Source organism: Tympanuchus pallidicinctus, unplaced genomic scaffold (assembly GCF_026119805.1).
Source record: "Tympanuchus pallidicinctus isolate F22 unplaced genomic scaffold, pur_lepc_1.0 scaffold8, whole genome shotgun sequence".
In the NCBI taxonomy this organism is placed as follows: Eukaryota; Metazoa; Chordata; class Aves; order Galliformes; family Phasianidae; genus Tympanuchus; species Tympanuchus pallidicinctus.
Window position 1 is genome coordinate 9976558 of NW_026294802.1, and position 21289 is coordinate 9997846.

Genomic DNA, 21289 nt, shown 5'->3' on the forward strand with positions numbered 1-21289 from the left:
AACCATCTATGAAGGGAAGACGGGATTAATGAACAATTTGTTAAATATATTACAAGTAAATGTCACATTGGGCAAATTATTATAAACATTATATATTATTATAAACATTATAAACAAAATGACAGGATGAAGGAGGGAAGGAGGGGTTTGACTCCCAGAGATTTTTATCAACTGGTGCCATGCTCTTGTTCAGCAGGGCAAATGACTGTTTTTTCCCTTCATCTTTTTTTTTTTTTTTTCTACTGACTGCACAGACTAATTCTGAAGATTAATGACTGCCTGGCCATTCCTTGCAAATCATTCATTACTGCTTAATTAAAAGTCACAAAGCTCTTTAGCAATGGTGTTATCATCTACTCTAAATTTAACTTCTAATATTTAGATATGTGTCTTATTTAACTTGTTTTGCAGGAGGCTGCCAAGTATGAAAAGAAGGTGATGGTCCTAGATTTTGTAACACCTACGCCTCTGGGAAATTCATGGGGTAAATGTTTATTCATTGTAAACTTTTTACAGTTTACTAAGAGACTGACTGTCCTTTGGGGTCAACCATACCAACGTGTGAAAAACACATTCTGTTTCTTTCTCTCAGGTCTTGGAGGAACATGTGTAAATGTGGGCTGTATACCAAAAAAATTGATGCATCAGGCAGCTTTACTGGGACAAGCCTTGCAAGATTCACACAAATTTGGATGGGAGTTTACAGAAGAAGGTACAGAAGAAAAAAATTTTTTTTTTTTTTATTGTAGTTTTATCATTTGTGCTGGAAATACTGAGGTACTTTGCAGAATGAAGTGCTTGTTGCACTTAAGCACATGCTAACTTTAATGATGTGAGGCAACTTCACAGAGTCTAGGTGTAAACTTAAGTGCTCTTCATAGCTTCTTGCTTTGCAGCATTTGATCTGGTTTTAACATCTTCCCATCATGTAAATGTTTGAGAAGAGTGCTGTGTGCATAAAAGCAGTAAGATACTACTACGTTTCTGAATGTAACACAGCATCTAAGAGATTGCCCCAGATTGTTCTTCATTAGAAACAGAAACTTGCTAATAATTGCATACAAGATTTTCTCCATTTCTACAACATCAGAAACTGAATTTTACTTTCTATTAGCTCTAATATACATGATTGTAAGATTGGGATTTAATTAGGGTTCATTTGTTGAACAGTGTACCTGCTTAGTATGTGTCATTGGGAAACTATTGATAAAGTGTGAAGTCCAAATGTTCTGTATTTCAAAGGCTGCGACTGCACTAATATGAGGGGGAAAATATCTCAGATGGTTGGCATAAAGAACACTCAGGTTAGTTTCTTTTAAAGATATCTGCTTCATGGTGATTTCTTGTGTTGTCTGTGCTAATATAGTTCTTTTGAATTTCATTTGAGTGACCCTAGAGTAAAATAGGAATAAGACAAAGGTGACTAGGTTGTGAAAAATAGTCTGTCTAGGAATGTAGGGCTGGCTACAAAAAAGAAGGGTTAACATTCTGAAAGAGGAACATCTGTTTTGTTTCCAACAGTCAAACACAACTGGATGACTATGACAGAATCTGTTCAGAATTACATTGGCTCACTGAATTGGGGCTATCGGGTAGCTCTGAGAGAGAAGAAAGTCACGTATGAGAATGCATATGGAGAATTTGTTGGGCCACACACAGTGAAGGTACTGCATAGCCATGGTTGCTGGGTCTTGTAGTGCTTTCAAGAATAATTTTTTCCCCTGGTAGGACTGTAAATACTCAGTTTGGACAATTGCTTTGTTCTCAGGCAACAAATAAAAGAGGAGTTGAAAAACTGTACACAGCTGAGAAATTTCTCATTGCCACTGGTGAAAGGCCACGCTACCTGGGTATCCCTGGAGACAAGGAATACTGCATTAGCAGGTAAAAACAGTGAAGAATATGAAGATATTCACTGTGTGTAAATACTAAACTTCTAAGGGACAGTAGTGAAGCATAAACAGGGCTGCTTGCTTGGTGTTGTTTTTCCAATGTAACTTTTTTAGAGGAAAGTAAGCAAGAAAATAGCTATAAACAGATGTTAAGGTGGTGAGAATGTTAGTGTCTGGTGGGCCCTGCTGAATTGTGGGTGGTTGACTAGAATTGTTCTGTTTCCAGCTCATAATGGCAGTAACTGAAAATACCATAAATGTCTGTCACAAAATGAATTTATCAGCTGTGCCCCCGTTACAGTTACATGTTCTTTTTCCTAATTCCTTAAGGTTTTTCAGTTCATGTACAGACATTTGTTCACAATAAAGAGCACAGCCTGTTTGGAGGAGAACCCCCTGCGTATCAAGAAAAGAGGGAGTGCTGAGGCAGCTGATAGCTGAAGCTCAGATTGGATACTAGGAAGTATTTCTTCTCAAAGAGAGCGGTGCTGCAGTGGTACAGGCTGCCCAGGGAGGTGGTGGAGTCACTGTCACTGGAGGCATTTCAGAGCTGTGTGGATGTGGCACTGAGGGATGTGGTCATTGGGCATGGTAGAGTTGAGTTGGCTGTTGGACTGTATGATCTTAGAGGTCTTTTCCATCCCTAATGGTTCTATGATTCTATGATGTTGTGAAGCTGGTTGAAATGTATCTGTCATCGTGCATTTTGGAAGTGTTGAAGCTTGACCCAATTTTTCCCTAGCTACCTAGTGAAGCAAATTTAACCGTTGCTAGAACCTCAAATGTCTGAAGTGCTAAAGCCAAACAATTTTAGCACAGTTTACACACACAGACACACAAAAAGGATAGTTGGGAGGAGAAGTTACATACAGATGAAGTGTGTTTTCATACAGACTAATTTCTAAAAATTTCTCATTGTAGAAACATGGGTTGGAGTTCCAGGCTCCCACGCCTTTAGCAATGAAATAAATAACTGGTAATTTTGTCAAACCAAAATATCATGTTGCCTGTTTCCCTTCTACAAAGTAGTTGTGAAATTAAAGGTAATAGATTATGAAGCCTATGAAGTAGTGCTTTAAAATAACAACATTTTGAGGGTCATAACATCAGAGACTATCAAACTGAAGCTATCTGTGCAATCTTAACTGGGTTCTTCAGGGGTTGTAAACTATAATGTAGCCTTTTTCATTATACAGTCAAATTTATTCTCTTACAGCATTTGCAGAGATCACCTTGTTTAGCCTTTGCAGTTGTTGGCTGAAAGAGAGACACTTTTTAAGGTGTAAATCTTTGGAGAATTTCATTACCAAACTCTGCCTGAGTCCCTGCTGAGCAAGCATGACACCTCCCTGAGTCTCTGCTTCCCTGGGCAGCCCTGGTTTTGTAGTCTAACTCCAAAGTGTAGCAGAAGTGACATGTGTTGATGAATTTTAAGCAAATGGAAAACAGGCAAAGAAATGTTTTCCATAACTTTGTACTTGTATCTCTATTTCTGTGGTTTGCATTAATTCATGTTATTGTCTATATGTATTAGTCACCATGTATGATGCATTAGCAAAAGGAGAAAACTTCAAAGAAGTTAAAGATATGTATGTCTATGTGCTGAACCCCTTCCTCTTCTATTTAGCTACCAGGAAGTAAATTTTGCAGCAAAATGTGTGATTCAGTAAAAATATCCATTTTGTAAGAAACTGTAATAAGTTTCTGCTTTAAGAAAGAAATAACAACCACACAGGATTTTTGTGATGTTTCGGAGTATTTCATGCTGTTCTTTTGCGTGTTTCTCATTAGAGCTTTTTAATTTGCCACGTACTGATTATATATTCTAACCGAATTTCCAAGAATAATTTTTGTTTTGTTATTGTCAGTGATTATGAAAAGGATTAAGTCCAATTCTTACAAAGCAATATAGACAAATGTGAAATGTATTCTCCTGTTTTTTCTAATAATTAGCTGTTGTTATTTCTCCCCTTTTACAGTGATGATCTTTTCTCGCTGCCTTATTGTCCAGGGAAAACCCTGGTCGTTGGAGCTTCCTATGTTGCCTTGGAATGTGCAGGATTTCTTGTAGGTCTTGGATTAGATGTCACTGTAATGGTGAGATCCATTCTTCTAAGAGGATTTGACCAGGATATGGCAAACAAAATTGGTGAATATATGGAAGAGCATGGAATCAAATTTATTAGAGAATTTGTTCCAATCAAGGTAAGCTCAAAGTACTATAAGACTACAGTTGATTGCATTATACCTATCACAGTGTTTTAAGTTACGCATATTTTATATAAATAACTTGAATTTGCAACGTAGGATCAATACCACAGGTTATTTTTTAATTGTTTGAAATAGATTGATTTCATGAATCTTATGTAATTTTAAAAGTACTGTTTGGCCTTAGTATTGGAATTGTCTGAGATTCCAGAATTTGTTGTTTTTATGAGAATTAGATGGGTTAGTATATGTTACATTAACAATGTTATGTCTGCTCCTCTTGATCCTGCAAATGCTACATATGCTTAAATTCCAGCAGCTCTCCTGAAGTCTGTGAGACTTCTTGCAGGCTGGTACATAAGAAGATGTTCCTTGTAAGATCATGGCTACTGCATCACAAGTAATTCTACTTTTTTCATTGTCAGTTCTCAAATTCTCAGCCAACAAATACTGCTTACAATGCTCAGGATCAGTGGGCTATACAGAAAGGTCTGAAATACCCATCTCTATCCTTTATGTGGCAGAGGCCTTAGATACATGCCTAATTTTCTTTGAATTCCATAGGGATACTCATGCAATTAGTTAGGTGTGTGTATATATAAGCAAATTCAAGTTGTAAAGTAGATTAGTTAAGCTCTGGAGCTTTTCTGATGGCTTCACAGGCTTCAGAGGGTCCTAACTGTATTTTTCTTAATGCTTTTTCATGATGATTAGTGTTTAATTATTATGAATTAGGCAGTAATGTATTAAGCAGTTTGCTGCTTGGTGTTAAGCTACCGTGTCACTGAGTTTAATGCTTTAGGAATGAAAGCATGAAGTAGAGTGAAGACTGGTTTTGTTGTTTGTTTGTTTTTTAGTCCACAGTTATCAAGAGTAGTTTAGGAAATGCTCTTGCCAGTTTCCTCTCTATAGATCTGACCCATAGAGGGTCAAGGATGATTAGCTAGTTTTTAATTTTTTCAGATTTAGCTTTTTGTAAAGTTTTTGGGGGGGAAAGGGAAGGAAGAAATTGGTGTTACAAGCAGAAGGTCATTTCAGGTAAATTACAATGGTCTCCTCCAGCCAGATGCGCTCTATAGAGTCCATTACTCTAGTCATAAAACAGTCTGTGTTATATGCTGTTCCTTTACTACATGTCTTTGATTTCTGTGTGAATAAAATATGTGGCCCCGTTTCTAGCTAAGAATAACCTTAAACTTAAATTGCCAAATATCTTTTTATCAGGTCATCTCATTTCTTTCAAACATTGTTTTTGAACTTGTGCATGTTGTGCTTATTAAGATGTTTTCAGTGGGACATTTCAGGACAGAAAATTATTATTAATGATGCTACCTTTGAATAGGAGCAGTTCAATAGAGAGATCCTTTAAAGTTGGTGGGATGGCACAGAAGGTTTGAGGGTTTTTTAAATAAAAGAAAATAAAGGATGGGGGGAGGAATTGTAATCAGAAATTTTGCTTTTTATGTCTCCAAATATTTAATATAAAATTGGAACGAGGGCAGTTGTTCAGAAGTATTCTTTTTTGCCCTTTGGTGCAAACACTAAACTTTTCTCAGAATGGTCATTACGTTTTATACTTACACATCCAGTCTACAGCAAGCCATAGAAAGCAACTGAGAACCTTGCTGTTCCTGAAAAGGTAAACGAAGGGCTGTAGTTGAAGATGTATGGTTCCTTCCTCATAGTTCAGTGAACACTAAGTAGGGCAAAAGAGAACCCACATATGTAGTTCCAAATTTCATTCACTGTTTGATTGATTATTTACTTTGGAAGAAAGAGCCAGTGGCATCAGTCTTTTTTTTTTTTTTTTAGTATGTAGGAGTTGCATATGTATAAACAGAAACATGTCCTTATTATGTTCATTAAAATAGTAAATCCACAGAGATGAAACAAAATGTTTGAATATGTAAGTAACAATCATAAATCTAGAGAATGATGAAAATATCTTTAGAACATATGTTTGAACTTTAGGTCATGGTTAAACGCTCACTTTCAATCGTAAGATATTGAAGACAAATATACATTTATTTACATATTTTGATTTGAAGCTAATCCTTGTATTTTTTTATTTTATTTTCTCCCTGAATGTTATAGGTTGAACAGATTGAAGAAGGAACTCCTGGAAGACTGAAAGTTACAGCCAAGTCCACAAAGGATGACCAAGTAATTGAAGAGGAATACAATACTGTGAGTCCTGTCTAAATATGCAAAGAACTTGGAATAATTTTTATTTAATGTTAAGATTTGAGATCTTTATGTCTTTATGTTAGTTTTATTAAAAAGTAATTTTAATTATTACAATATGCTAGTTGCATACAGTCAGCATCTAGTTAATGTGAGAAAAGTCTAAGAATCCAGGAGCATGAGTGCCTTCTGAATCACTTGTGTGCTTTTGAAACCTGTTTTTTAGCTCAGGGTTTGGAAGAGCTTGATAGTGTGGAAACAGATGAAGGATTTTTTTCCCAGGGAAATATTTGTCATAAACTGTAGGTAATGATTTTCAATCGCTGTCACAGCAGCTGAAGCATGCTCTTTTGGAGTTAACATAAAGCAGTTGTCCTTACAAGAGCTGAACAAACCGGTGTCATGTCTTCTGAAGATCTGTTGTTGATGCAGCATCTTCAGAAAAACAACTAATGCCCCATGGCAAGTCAGGCAAGGAATTTTAATACACACTTAAAGCAGCAAAATTATGGTGCAGACGTATTCAAGTTTGATGGAATGTTTCCATGACCTCTCTCTCACGCCACTCATTTTCTTAGGCCTTGATGCTAAAAGCCAAAAACAAACAAACAAAAAAAGAATTGTAGACTTGTGAGAACACATGGACTGTATAAAAATCAGGATTTGTCAAGTTGGGATTTTAGACTGCAAATACACTGTGCCAGTGACTTCATCTGCTTATATACTGCATCAGTTCATTCCATAACAAGGATATGCGTCAGTGTCTCTGAGTGCTGATATTATGAGAAAGCTAAACAATAATAACAGTATTGGTTCATAGATGTTTTATTATTTTTCCTGCTCTGTGGTACTGAAAGTTGTTTTGTTTTTGTTTTTTTTTTTTTTACTTTGCAAAGCAGTGTCCTCTTTACTTCCGATTTCTTATTGCTGCTATATCTTTCACTGACATGCTGTCACTCATTCTAGAAGCTATGAGTTGTGTGTAATCTGAAGACCTTCAGCTCTGAACGTTTACCCAGTTTGGTCGTTTAAAAGAGTTGTAGCAGATCTTGGACTCCTACATCACAGTTCTGTTGTCATTGTGTAGTTACCTGGCCAGCTGTTCAAGACTGCAAAGCATGCAGCATTTTTCTGTGCAATAGTAAACACTAGAATTTGTTTTGCTTGTTAAGGTAGCCAAGTTTGTTGGTCTTCACAAGAACTCAGAACGGTCTGTCTAGCATTCTGAACAAATGTTCAGACAGATAATATTCAACAGGTATTCTTTGGCACAGACTTGGTTGAGAACCTGTGTAAGTGAATTATACATATTGCTAAAAACAACAATGGCTTTACTGTCTTCCTATTTGCCTAAGCATTTGAACTTCCTTCTTAAAGAACCCTTTCTTTGAAGAGCATTTTGATGTCACTTGTTCTAGTAGAAATATGATGTGACAATTCTGTATGAAAATGCAAGGAAATCAAGTAACACATTTGTTTAGAGTGCTCTTTGTGCATTTCTCCAAACTCCAAGGTATTTGGCTGTATTTAATCCCAAAGCTGAAATGTGATGTCAGTAGGTTGCAGTGATGGAATGGCCTGTCCTGAGCTCAGTGAATGTATGATGAGTAACAAATGTATTCATATTCATGTTACTGAGCCTTAGCTGCTGATCTTTAGTATATAATGAAAATAATAGATAGCAACAAGCAGAAGTTTTAGGAAATCAGTAATGTGTGCATTTCTGTTTTGCAGGTGTTGCTGGCAATTGGAAGAGATGCATGTACAAGAAAAATTGGTTTGGACAAAGTTGGAGTGAAAATCAATGAAAAGTAAGGAGAAATGTCTCCATCACAGACTGCTGAACTTGAGTTATTGACTAGTGCGGTGACAGCAGTGTATCCATTTTCAAATGCTTTGAGGAAAAAATTGTTTCCTGTTTGCGTGCATTTGCATAGGAGACAGTGTGGCAGATATCTGCATTTTCTACCTAGTACTAAGTGTTGGTTTTTTTTCTTTTTTTTCTTTTTTTTTTTTTTTTTTACTGAAATCTCAGTTCCTAAATGTTGAGTTCAGAGGTGTCTGTTGCATTCTGTCTGTGTTCACAAGCCAGTCTCTCAGCTTCTTCCAGTGACTGGGCCTTCTAGGATCTGCCATTTGTTTACTATACGTTTATTTTCTTAATATAAGGCCAAAGAAGCACTCTTAAACTCTCAACAAGAGTTAGCGATGTGTTTTAGCATTTGGAGAAGTTTATTCCCTGACTTACAGCAGCTGCCAACTCCTGCAGAGAATTTCAGGTTTAATGTAGTGAGACTGATGCACTCGGGAGTGGAGCTGTGGGGCAGCATTTTCGCTATTGGTAACTTTAAGACATCTTCTAGATCTGAAGGACCTGGGCTGTGTTCTCTTTTAATTAAAAGATGCAGGACCACGAACTTGACTTGGTTATCTGTGGGAGAGTAGTGCAGAGGGCAGCTTATATATGAGTGCACTGACTGATGTTGCTGAAGAGGTGTTAATTGCTCTAAAGTGAAAATTTTGGTCTACTAAAATTTGCCAGACCTGTGCTGTCTTGGAGAGCAGTACACAACTTTATTAGACACTCAGACATTTATTACTAAGAGTGATGGAGTAACAAAGAGTCTTTTTCTAAATAAAGTTGTTTTTAATATAAAAATCACAACCGGTCCTTCAATCAGTTGTTTGATTGTTTCTGTGCCTGATTGGTTTACCTACTGGATGTGTTTCCTGCAGTGATTACTACACTATCTCATTAATGGAGTAGGAAACATTAATAATTTAATACTTCCATTAGCCCAGTACATTTAATGCTAAAAAGCTTGCTGGCTGTCCCTTATGTAGGGTGTACAACAACTTGACTTGTCTCTGCAAAGAATTCTGAAGTTTAAGTGTCTAGAAAATAATTCATCCGCTGACCTGGAATTTCAGAGGTGGAGAAATTCCTTTGCCCTGTAGCTTGAGTGGGAAAATGTCTCTTCCTGTCATTCTTCAAGGTTGCCAGCATGCAGTTCAGCTGATAGTGGTGTGTGTGTGTGTGTGTGTGTGTGTGTGTGTTGAGGAAAGCAGTTATGTCTCACTGAAGAACTGATTCATAAGGTGAATCACAAGTTCCTGGGCTACCTCCTTACCCGGTGTGTACATTTCTGTAATTTTGAGGGAGACCAGAATTTGCAGTTTACCTTCTTGCTCACGATTATAGGATTGTGAATATGACTTCTTTCCCTCATATTTCAAATATGTGCTTCTTTTTAAAAGCTAGAGGGCTCTGCTCTTGCAATATTATTTACTACTAGAGTCTTCACAGCAGAATACTTACATCTTTTGTTCTTGTTAATGCAAACTGTAGAACAGGAAAAATACCTGTCGATGACATGGAGCAAACAAACGTGCCATATATTTATGCTATTGGAGATATACTGCAGGACAGGCTGGAACTCACACCAGTGGCAATCCAGGCAGGAAGACTGTTAGTTCGAAGGCTCTACGCTGGGTCGACCATCAAGGTAAGTAACCAACTGCTACAACACTTTGTCATTGCTCTACTTCTAAGCAGATGTGATGCTCTGAATTTTCAGTGTTATTTGCTCTAGTATTTTTTTCCTTTTGTTTTCTATGTCATACATAGTTCTGCTACAAATTGAGTACGAACATAAAGATCAAACCTGCCAATAAGTCAATGCAGGAAGCTGAGTCTATGAAAAAAGTGTTTACATCTCATGTTAGTGCAGTAGTATATTTCCATCAAATTATGTTAGTCCAAATAGGAGTAACATGAGTACTTATTTATACCTTATATGTAATGTGTAAATAGGAGGAAAGGAGAATGCCTTTTAAGAAATGTTATTGAAGCTCCATTTACGTGGATGTTTGTGTCTCCCTCATAACCATATATCAGGTTCTGTTATCAGACAGATTTAGAGCTTGAATGAGTTGTTTATTTAAGGTTGACAGGTATCAGAGTAGCAGAATCCTGAATCATTGTGGCTGATGTTATTACATCAGTCAGGCAGTGTTTAAGAAAACTGTAGCTGGAGCCAGAATTTTCTCTTACTGCAATATTACACATACGTCTTAATTTACATTTTATGCCAGATAAAGATTTTCACGCCCTGTGAGATAGTTGTGCTACTAAAGAAGGCGTCATCACTTTGAATTAATCCAGTAAATGAATACCTACTTAGGTGGAATCCTGGGTTAGAAGAAACTGTTAACATACCTAGTTCCAGCCTCCAGCTATAGGCACGGGCACCTCCCTCTAGGCCAGGTTGCTTAAAGCACCACGCAGCCTGGCCTTGAATGCTTCCAGCGAGAGGGCATCCACAGCCTCACCGGGCAACCTGTTCCAGTGTCTCACCACCCTCCCAACAAAGAATTTCTTACAGATATCTAGATTACATCTACCCTCTTCCAGATTAAAGCCATTTCCCCTTGTCCTGTTGCTGCATGCCCTTACAAAAAGTCCCTCCCCAGCTTTCCTGTAGGCCCTCTTTAGGTACTGGATAGCCACTATACGGTCCCTCCCTGAGCCTTCTCTTCCGTAGGCTGAAGAGCCCCCGCTCTGTCAGCCTGTTCCTTTTGGGGAGGTGCTCCAGCACTCTGATCATCTTCATGGCCCTCCTCTGGACCTGCTCCAACAGGTCAAAGCCCTTGTGTTGGGGGCTCCAGAACTGGACTCCAGGTGGGGTCTCACAAGAGCAGAATAGCGATGCAGAATTCCCTTCCTTGACCTACGTACTGGTCATGCTTCTCTTGATCCAACCCGGGGTACAGTTGGCCTTCTGGGCTGCAGGTGCACGTTGCCGGCTCATGTTGAGTCTTTCATCAACTGGCATTCCCAAATCCTTCTCCTCAGGGCTGTTTTCAAGCCATTCTCCACCCAACCTGTATTTGTGCTTAGGATTGCCCCGACCCAGGTGCAGGACCTTGCACCTGGATAGCTGGAGCTTTTTGTACCCTCTGTATAGTATCGCTTGGGAGGCTTTGTAAGTATGTGTAGGTACTTGATGGTAGAGAGACTTGTAGATGGAGCCAGACTCCTTTCAGTGGTATAAAGTGCAAGGACAAGAGGCAATAGGAACAAACTGAAACACAGGAAAATTCCACTTATGCATAAGAAAAAACTTTTTTTGCTGTGGGGGTCGTCAGATCTAAGGAGTTTGCCCAGTGAGGCTGCAGAATCTGGATACTTAGAGATATTCCAAAGCAAGTAGACACAGCAAGCTGTAGCTGCTTATGCTCTGAGCAGGGATTTGGACTAGATCATTTCTGGAGGACCCTTCTAAGCTCAGCCACTCTGTGTGTGATTCTGTGTAAATGGTAGAATTTGCAATATAAATTTGCACCTAGTGATGCACCTAAAAATGCATACATAGGTAGATGTCTATACAAATACAGCATCTTCCTTAACATGGTAAGTTGGGAGAACCATTCTGAACAGAGAACACTCTAAAGCTCCCATGAAGTCAGGGTGATTTGACTCATAGTATGTGTTGAGGCAAAGCTTTAGTTCTTGCTGTCCATTCAAATGTTTGTAGTTCATGACTTTGGTTCTTTGACATCTAGGTTGTGACTGAAGAAGAAGATGATAGTTATTGGATGGTGAACGTCTTTGTATCATCATCTGTTAAAAAGAGTGTTTTGTGGAAGCAGCTGAACAGTTTGCTTTTTATTTCCAGTGTCACCTGTGATCTGATATGCTTTAAAGCAGGACACTTAATATTCTCTTACTTCTTAATCTATGCATATCAGTGTCAGTATGGCTTTAAACAGATTTCCTGTTCATGGTCTGGTTAGCACTTCCAAGTAGGGGACAACGCAGACTTCTGAGTGGGGGACAGCGTGATTTAAAACAATAATTAAAAACAACTTTTAGGGTAGAATAATAATCCAGGTTTTCTTCCTGTCTTTCAAACAGCTGAATTTTTACCCAAAATGTTGTTTTTATTACTAACATTGTATGTTTTTTATTTTATTCTGAATACCACACAGTGTGACTATGTGAATGTTCCCACCACGGTGTTCACTCCTTTAGAGTATGGAGCATGTGGGTATTCTGAAGAGAATGCAATACAGAAGTTTGGGGAAGAAAACATTGAGGTAAATGCTTTAGTTTCGTTTGGATTCTAAGTTCCCAATTTGTAATTTGAAATAATGTAAGAGTTGATTCAAACAGCATTCTGTGTTCTGATGTAAGGGCAGAAGGAGGTGTACTTCTGTCTTAGCAGTTCCCGAGGATGTTAGAAAGTTCCCAGTTCAGATAGTTCTGGTTCCAAATATGCTCTGTCTTTGGCACATAGAGCTCATAGCTGGCATATTTGTCTTCAAAGGAAAAAAAAATAAATTCTGCAAGTGCTTCAGGGTGAATCAAAGCTTAGTACAAAGTTAATGCCAAAGAAGAGACTTTCTTGCTTTCTTGGTTTTGACTTTATGTTCCCAGTGTTGTGACGTCACTGTCCGTGGTTGAGTATCTAAGCAGGTATTTTACTCACTTGAGTAATCCCTTTTCATTCACTGGCATTGCTGTTGAATGAAATTAGAAACTAGTGCATCAAGCTGTTCTTACAATATGCCAAAGAGACCACGTTGCAAAAAGCTTAAGAAAAGGGAGTCAGACAATAATCTGAACTTCGTTTACGCCCTGTGAAGATCACTTGAAGAGCATTATTTGGGGAAATAAGCATATGAGTGGAGTTCAAGTTAAAACAGGATTTTGGGGTAGAACTGCCTCAAAACACTCTTGTTATTTTGTGAGATGTATCCTATCCAGGTGGATGAGTAGCCTAGTAAGGCAATAAATCATCTGTCCAGTGATACTGGATGGGGGGTACTGGGGAAGGACTCTCACCCTGAGTTCATGTTTTCCAAATTCTGTGTACATGGCTGACTGCTAATGAGGAGCTGCTAGGAAATGGTTCATTCACACACTGCATCTCAGTTGTTGAAAGTTTTTACATGAACGATTTCCAAAAGTGCTTTGCCCTCCAAAGTCTGCTGCAATGGCAGTCAGTAGTAAGGTGCTCCCTTTGGTGGCAGACAGTGTAAATTTAAGGCAAACTGGCAGCTTTTGGAAGATCGTGCTCTCTGCTGTGTAATTAGGGAACTTCTTTTTAATCTTTGTTGTGTTTCCAGGTGTACCACAGTCATTTCTGGCCACTGGAATGGACTGTACCATCCAGAGACAACAACAAATGCTATGCAAAGATCATTTGCAATATTCAAGATAATGTAAGTGTATCTTTCCTTCCAAGGAAAGCAGAAATTGTTTGTTCATCATGGGGACTGTTAATACCACAGCTGTAAACTGGTAATATTATTGTATTAGAAGTCGTATCAGTGGCATCTTATTCTCCCTTCCCCAGACTGGGATTTCCTTTTATGGGAGATTCTTCTCTCTGAAATTGAGGTCACTCAGAATGCATCACATCTTGTGAACTCTGCAAATCCACATGTGTCTACAGAACACTTGAGATGCTTCCATTTCAAGAATTATTGTATTTGCCTACACAAATATCATTTAAAGTGCTACGCTAGGATTATTGTAGGACGAAAGTAAAACTTTCTGGTTAAGAAAACATTCAGCACCTGCTAAAACATAAACCAAATTCTGATTGCAATAATAAGCTAATATTATAAATATATTAGCCCTAATAAAGTTTTGGATCTATTTTACCTGTTTTCTTTTATCAGCACCTACAAACTGATCTTTCTGGAGTTTTCCTAAGCATTACGTCATAATTTTGTAAAGTCTGCAAACCTGTCTGGTTTTGCTCATCTCCTTTTACTGGAGGAGTTTGTACTGGGGTGGATGCTATTTTAATACCCATGCGTATGTTCCTACTCCAAGAAAATAGGAAGACTTAATGGTGATTTAAACTGTTTCATTAATTGTTTCTGTTTCTTGTTCTGAAAAACAGAAACTCCATCTGGAGATGGAGTTGAAAGTTATCCTGGATGAAAATTTTGTTCAGGAGATATTTGAATTTATGGTACAAACTAGTTATCTCCACTTAATTTTTGTGGTTTTATTTTTACATACATACATACATACATACATATATATATATATATATATATATATATATATATGTATGTATATATACATACATGTATGTATATATAGTTTTTTTTTTTTAAGGGAAGAATGAGGATAATTCAAATTTTGTTATTCCCTAATTATAGCTCTTATTGTTTGTATTTGTATATTGTTTGTATTGATACTCTGTCCTCAGGCTTACTGAAAGTCAAAAAAAAGTAATCTTTTGTTGTTCTGAGTATCCACACTCCCTCATATGTGATTCTTAGCAGGAGGAGCAGATAACTTCAGTTCCCAGCTGGGCTAGGTCAGTGCTCAATAAAATCCAATTAATGCCCTGAAATCACCAAAGTTCACAGCAGTTAGCTTTTGCTGGGGGAAACTTTCTTTAAGAAAAGCGAGTCAAGTCAGCACAGCTTGTTCCTTTGAATGTTCAGTAAGAATATGTGCACAGTTTGGCATATTTTACAGTTGAAGGGGAAGCAGGTTCTTGATGTAATCTTATTCTTCTCAGAGAGTAGACAACATTTTTCCCACTGTCCCTTCTGTTGAAGATAATGATTAGGGTAGCTCATGTTTGTGTGGCTTCGTTGATTTGTGGTATCTTTTGTAAACTGATGAAATTAAGTACTCTGAGTAAGAAAACTCAGCAGAAATTCAGAAAAAGGAGATAACTCTGCTTGCATTTGATGGTCTTTGTTATTTAGGAGAGAGTAATTGGTTTCCATGTCCTCGGTCCAAATGCTGGAGAAGTCACGCAAGGCTTTGCAGCAGCTATGAAATGTGGATTGACCAAAGAACAGCTGGACAGCACCATAGGAATTCATCCAGTCTGTGCAGAGGTTTGTATATGAAGGCACCTTTGTATCCTGGTTTTGGTAACGTTCTGGAATAAGGTGTTAGAAACCTGAATAACAATTTAACTCAAGAAGTCAGAATTTAAGGAAGGTAGAAGGGAAAATAGGACAGGAAACAATCTGTTTTAACATTTATAAATATCACATTTAGGTTTAATGTGTCTTTTTTTTTTTTTCTGTTTATGAAATATTTATCGTCTCCCCTAACCCAGTGCTCCCTCTGCTGGGGAGTAATGAATCTTCGTCCCACTCATCCGTTTTTGAAGGCTTCAAATCCTGTTTCCACTGAGATGGTTGTCAGAGTTAATTTTTCTGGATATGTATACTGAAACTAGGCTCACAAACTGCTATTGTGGAATGGGGGGACCAGCTGCATGGCAGTTTTTCTGTTCAGTTCTGTTCTTTTGAAGATCTCTGCTTTGCCCTGTGGCACTTCATTCTTGAAGTGAAGTACCCACTTTTTGTGTTTGGCTGTTTCTCTTCAATGAATAACTGAATTTTCTCTGTTGGGTGGGGCACAGCTCCTCACCCATGTAAATCAGTGATACTGCACTGATTTTAGTAGTTTTAGGACCTCTTATTTTAGTTGACAATCTCAGGTAACTGCATACGGCCTTTGTAGGTCATTGTACAGAATTTGGTTTTACCTGCATATTTTAGCTACAGAGTGTAAGAGAGGGCATTGAGGTACAGATCTGTAGAAAACAAGTCCAATTCTCTTGTGATATAAGCAATATAATACAAGCACCTTTAATTCTGACTGCAAGCAATCTGAATCATCTCCAAAGCATCTGCAGTACAGATTCTTTTTTTCCCCCTGTGATATCATCTATTGGTGTTCTTGGAAGCCCTTGAAGAGAGGCACTGCGTTCTTATCAGGGGCCTTGTAGAGGGGGAACTTTGAGTGAGGCATTCAAACCTGTGAACTTGAGTAGGATATTAGCATATGCAGTGTGAAGAGAAGATTATAGTCATAATTTATTCTGGACATCTGAGCTGCTAAAGCTGAAACTGAATAGAATGATGATTAGGTATAATTTAGGGAGGTAATTTCAGATAATCATATTTGTTTGAGTGGGGAAGGAAGAAATTGGCTTAGGAGAAATACACTATTTAAAAGCTCCAGGGAACAGTGATCATTTTTAGTGCCCATCTTCAGAAGGCTTTTTTATGCCTGTTACTTAATTTAATCTCTGATGCAGTAAACAAAAATCGAAATGCAAGATGATACTCTTTGATTAAGAAAAGCATGCTTTAAGTTTGTTGGGAATTTGTCAGAACTGTGCATATCTGGCTGAAGGGGGTAATGGATAACAGCATTCTGTTTATCATACATCTATAAAAAGGCTAAAGAAAATGAAGTCTGATCTGAGCAGTAAAGGCACAGTGTTGCAGGATCAAATGCTGACATCTTTGCTGGCATTAGTACTGTCTGCTCAAAGAGCCTCATGTGAAATACAGTATTACTCAGCTTGAAAAAGGCTATTAGACTGAGGATTCCATTTCTCACTGTTTACAAATTAGAACCAGATTTCACTTCCCTTATTTGAGCAGCATTTTGTTCAGCAGAAAGCCCAATTCTGAATAAAATTTCTTGTAAGGCAAAGTACAAATAACTGCAAACACAGATTGGTAAATCCTAGGCCTTACAGAGTTACCTCTCACCTTGCACTGTACTGCACAGCTTGAAATACAGGCATGTACTGAGCATCTGTGATGAAGAAAGTGTCTTCTGAAAACAGGGACAATTCTGTGAGTTTGCTAATGACTGTTTTCCAGTTATGGGATCTACAGAGTTGTCTTCACTTGCATAAATGGTATGTTCTGTCAAAAACTTACATTTCCAATGATTACTGAATGACTCTCAGCTGGCTTACTGGAGCTGGGGAGCTGAGGGTCCCTGCAGCCACTGGAGCTGGCTAGCAGACACAGAGCTTGCAGCTGAGCCAGAAACAAAATAGATCAATTTGCACTCTCTGTTTTTTGCCTTTCAAGTCAAGTAACAACAAATGAAGGTACCCATACATTGTCAATCTGTGGATCAGAACTAAGAGTTAGAAACCCCATCTCAAGCCATGCACCATGGTTTAAATCTATTTCTGTTCTTTCGCCATATACATCAGACATGCATTTATCTTCCTGATTTATGCATAATGTTCTTACCCTTGTAGAAAGCTGAGGTATATCATTTATTAATGTTTTCTGATGGGCTCTGGCAGACTTAATGCACCAGAGCTTCTACTTGCAAGACTGTAGAGCTTTCTGATACCTGTTATCACAGAATCACCCGGGTTGGAAGGGACCTCAAGGATCATGTAGTTCCAACCCCCCTGCCTAGCAGGGCCACCAAACATCCACATTCAGATCAGGTTGCCCAGGACCCCGTCCAACCTGGCCTTGAACACGTCCAAGGACGGGGCATCCACAACCTCCCTGGGCAGCCCGTTCCAGGGCCTAACCACTCTCCTTGTGAAGAACTTCCCCCTAACATCCAACCTAAATCTTTCCTCCTTCAACTTGTTATCTTCAGATACTTCAGTGTTATTTGCATAAAAGAAATATGTATATTCTTTACTCTGTGCTAAGTTATTCTTCCAGAGAGAAGGCTTCAATGATAGCTAGTTATTGCAACTTTGAATCATTGAGATGAAAGTGGATCTTGTTTCCCTTTTTTCCTTTCTCTAACGCATCTACCCAAAACAATGCAATTGTTTGCATAGTAAAGTTCTAATCTTAAACAGTTTTGTAGAATGTTTCCTTTTCAATTTTGACGCCATTTAGTTTTTACAATAATTACTTTTGAACATGTTGTTTTCTTTAATGTGACTTGAAAGCACTAAATATTTTACTTTATCAAACTAGATTTACAAGGTGTTTCTTAGCTATGATCCAGGGAGTACAAAACACAAACATAATACCTACATCAGCAATCAGCTCCACATTTCCGTAATATCTGGAAAGATACAGAGGCAGAACTTATGCTCTCTTCAAATGCTATAGCCTTAGGTTAGCTTTGATTTGCCAACAAAGAAGTCAGCTTTGGGAAATAAAGACATTTAGTAGGTGTACAAACTGGAGAGTATTATTGCTGAGCCCTTTTCTACTGTGAAACTTAGCAGCAGGAAGACAAGGGGCTGTAAAGCAATGAGACTTGCTTCACTGGCATAAGGCAAATGTGGAGAACAAAGGGTATTTGTGTGTGTGCTGTTTAGTAGCAAGGATTTTAGGTGCACGTCGTTCATTGTTATTTTATTACAAGAAATGGCTGTGGTTTTAAACATTATGCCTATGTTAATCTTCTAGAAGAGAAGATTCATTCTGGCCATACTAAATGTTGTCTTTTTTTTCTTTCCATCAAGGTATTTACCACTCTGGCCATCACCAAGCGTTCTGGGGAAAGTACACTTCAGTCTGGTTGCTGAGGTTAAAGACCCCATTCCTGTTATTGCCAGAGACTGACTTTCATCGCTATGGCTGACTTGCACAACTCAGAAGAAAGATTTTGGAAGAAGTCATCATCAGATGACTGCAGAAACGTTTATGTTTCAGAGAGAGCACTCCACAGTCCCAAGGAGAAGAACAGAATGGGACTTAGCCACCAGCGGTGATCAACTGGCAATCAACAATGCAATGGGCACATTGACAATCCAGCTGATGCTTAGCAGGGCACTTCATATGTGCTTTCATGAAATCACAGCCTGAACCCTGCGTTGTCTGGTGGGCAGTGATGGAAGAACTGCTGGCACAGCTGAACAACAACTTTATTTTTTTTTCCTCTGTAGTTTGCTACTTGAACAAAGGACCATCCATCCTAACTCAAGAATGTCACCACAAGTTCAGACGTCTGTGTACTGAATTATAACACTGCAGTTGCAAATTCTCCTTATGAGCATGCATTTTTACCAGTGACTTCTGCATGCCAACACTGGGGATATTCTCTGCGTGTTTGGTTATGAGGAAGGAGGTATCACTGGAAAGAAAAAAATAGTGCTGTCTACGATAATGACTCTTTGCTTCCAAACAGACTGCTATGACTGTTTATTTAAGAGATACTTATTTCTGGAAATATTACTAATGAGAAAGAAAATAGTTTCTATTAAGGCCTTGTTATACAGAAAGTTTTGGGTTTGTTTTTTTTTTTTTTTTCGTTTTTTTTTTTCTGATAGTAACAACCTTGCACATAACACAGAAGTGACCTCTATAGCTTTATCTTGCAATTTACATGATTATAAATAATCCAGTTTGAAACTGACAGAATTCCAATTTGGATTGAATTATATCTCAAAAGCATGGCACAGCTTTATTCAGTTTGGATAAATTCTTCCTCTTCAGGTGTGCAGTGGCATATCTATGCTTTCAGGTCTGAACTGGCCGCTTTGCATGCAGTGATACTGAGGCTTCCTTCACACTGATGGGGTGATCGAGTCAAAACCAAGCAACAAAAAAAAAAGAGAAAAGCAAACCACCACCCACTCAATCTCTGAAAAAAAATAGTGAAAATTCTTCTATGTAGACAAGGCCTACAAGATATATTTAGTTCTATGAATGTTTTGTAATGTATTTGATTAAGAAATCAATACTTTTGAAACAGGATTTCTATGAAAAATAACGAGCAAGGTTACTTTCTTGAGTGTTCCTCCTCTGCCAGATAAACTGCATACATATTTATCAGAAAGAGGTAAAACCCTCTTTGTAATGGAAATGTCTGTGCTTTTTGATCTGGTTTTTCATTCTCTCTGTTTTAGCAGGAATGTTCAGGTTACTTTCATTACATGGTTCTTTGGAGTTCACTGTGGTGTGAAAATCCCTCCAGGCAAGACACCTCGTTGCCTATGTTTCTAGCCAGTAACAAACTCATGGTTTTCTTACTAGAATACTGCTTTAAGTTATTTTTATAAAGTCATAACTGAAGGATTTTAAAGTGAGTTCTGTATGTATCAAAAGGACAGTTTGTGGTGTTCTTTCTCTGGCCAGTTTATTAAATAGATTGAATGTTTGCACAAACAGGTTCTCATTTTGATGACTTCCAGGCAAAGAAAGCAGGTGATGGCACAATAGCTTTTTTAATAGGCCAGAAGAGGGCACCTTGATAAAGTTGTGATTTCTTTCAGCCTTTTGAATTCTGCAGGTAGATATTTCTCTGAAAACAGGATATGGGGCTATTCCATGTGTGGGGGTTTTTTGTGAGCTAAATATATCAGAAGAACATAATTAAAAAGAAGGAATAAATTGGGACCAACTCTACCAGTGTTTGCTGTGTGCATATAGCTTTTGAAAAAACAGAGGTCTGGGTTCCTGAGCTGTTTCACAATTTAGTTCTTCACTTCAAAGCACATGGATAGCATTAATTTTTATACATGTCTGTAAGAATGTCAGATCCTGGTGTGTAGGGAGTAAAGACATGTATGAGCATGACTTTGCAATACTGCACCCACATGTACCACATGTTCTTTGTCAAGAGCCGTGTCACTGGGGTAATGTGTTATTATGCAGTGACTGATAATTCAAAAAGTTTTTGTTCATACTTTTTAATTTAAATTGAAACTCTGAGGTTTTTATGGTTAAATAAAGGACTATGAGGCAATACCAGCACAATGAGAAGTGCACTTCTGCCATGCAGCGTAATGCGAGGCAGACAATGCAGTGATGTCCTCTTGGGTTTGACCAAGTTGCTTGTCTTGCTGTGGGGTTCCTGTTCCACCGTATTCCTACAGTGATGAGGTTGGGATGAGGTGACTTGAGGTGTCTCCAAGCAAATTTTTCCTTTGGTGGTGCATTGAGGTCACTGTGTAATGGAAAGAAGATCCCAGAAAGAAAAACTGTGCTGTAAGCAAAAGCTGTTAGGTGTTTTAGTGTAACCATTTCCTGCAAGGAGGTTTCTTGTCCCAATACCATCAGCATATCCCAAAATAAAAATACACAACTGGTAACTTCCCATCCAGGCAGGCTGAGACAGCGGTGTGTACAAGGGCACTGCAGGTCAACACCTGGCTGGCAGATGGTTGCAGAGGAGCTCATGCTGTCCTTGTTTGCACTTTCCTTGGCTCTACTGGCACAATTTCTCCCTTAGCTGTACAGCTGCTAAAAATAACAGCCTTAAGCTAATAGCTTGT

The 21289-nt window shown here is 38.2% G+C and overlaps 1 protein-coding gene across 3 annotated transcripts in view; it reads left to right on the plus strand.

The window, feature by feature from the left end:
- TXNRD1 (thioredoxin reductase 1) overlaps positions 1 to 20765 on the plus strand; it is a 28101-nt gene extending 7336 nt beyond the window's left edge. For all 3 annotated transcript variants that reach the window (XM_052668780.1, XM_052668781.1, XM_052668782.1), the window contains 12 exons: positions 412 to 484; positions 593 to 712; positions 1522 to 1664; positions 1769 to 1884; positions 3872 to 4097; positions 6195 to 6287; positions 8019 to 8095; positions 9634 to 9790; positions 12276 to 12383; positions 13416 to 13511; positions 15027 to 15161; positions 18536 to 20765. In XM_052668780.1, coding sequence (XP_052524740.1) covers positions 412 to 484; positions 593 to 712; positions 1522 to 1664; positions 1769 to 1884; positions 3872 to 4097; positions 6195 to 6287; positions 8019 to 8095; positions 9634 to 9790; positions 12276 to 12383; positions 13416 to 13511; positions 15027 to 15161; positions 18536 to 18598 — 1407 coding nt within the window. In that variant the 3' untranslated portion in view covers positions 18599 to 20765. The remainder of the gene's footprint in view (positions 1 to 411; positions 485 to 592; positions 713 to 1521; positions 1665 to 1768; positions 1885 to 3871; positions 4098 to 6194; positions 6288 to 8018; positions 8096 to 9633; positions 9791 to 12275; positions 12384 to 13415; positions 13512 to 15026; positions 15162 to 18535) is intronic.
- Positions 20766 to 21289: the final 524 nt, after the last annotated feature.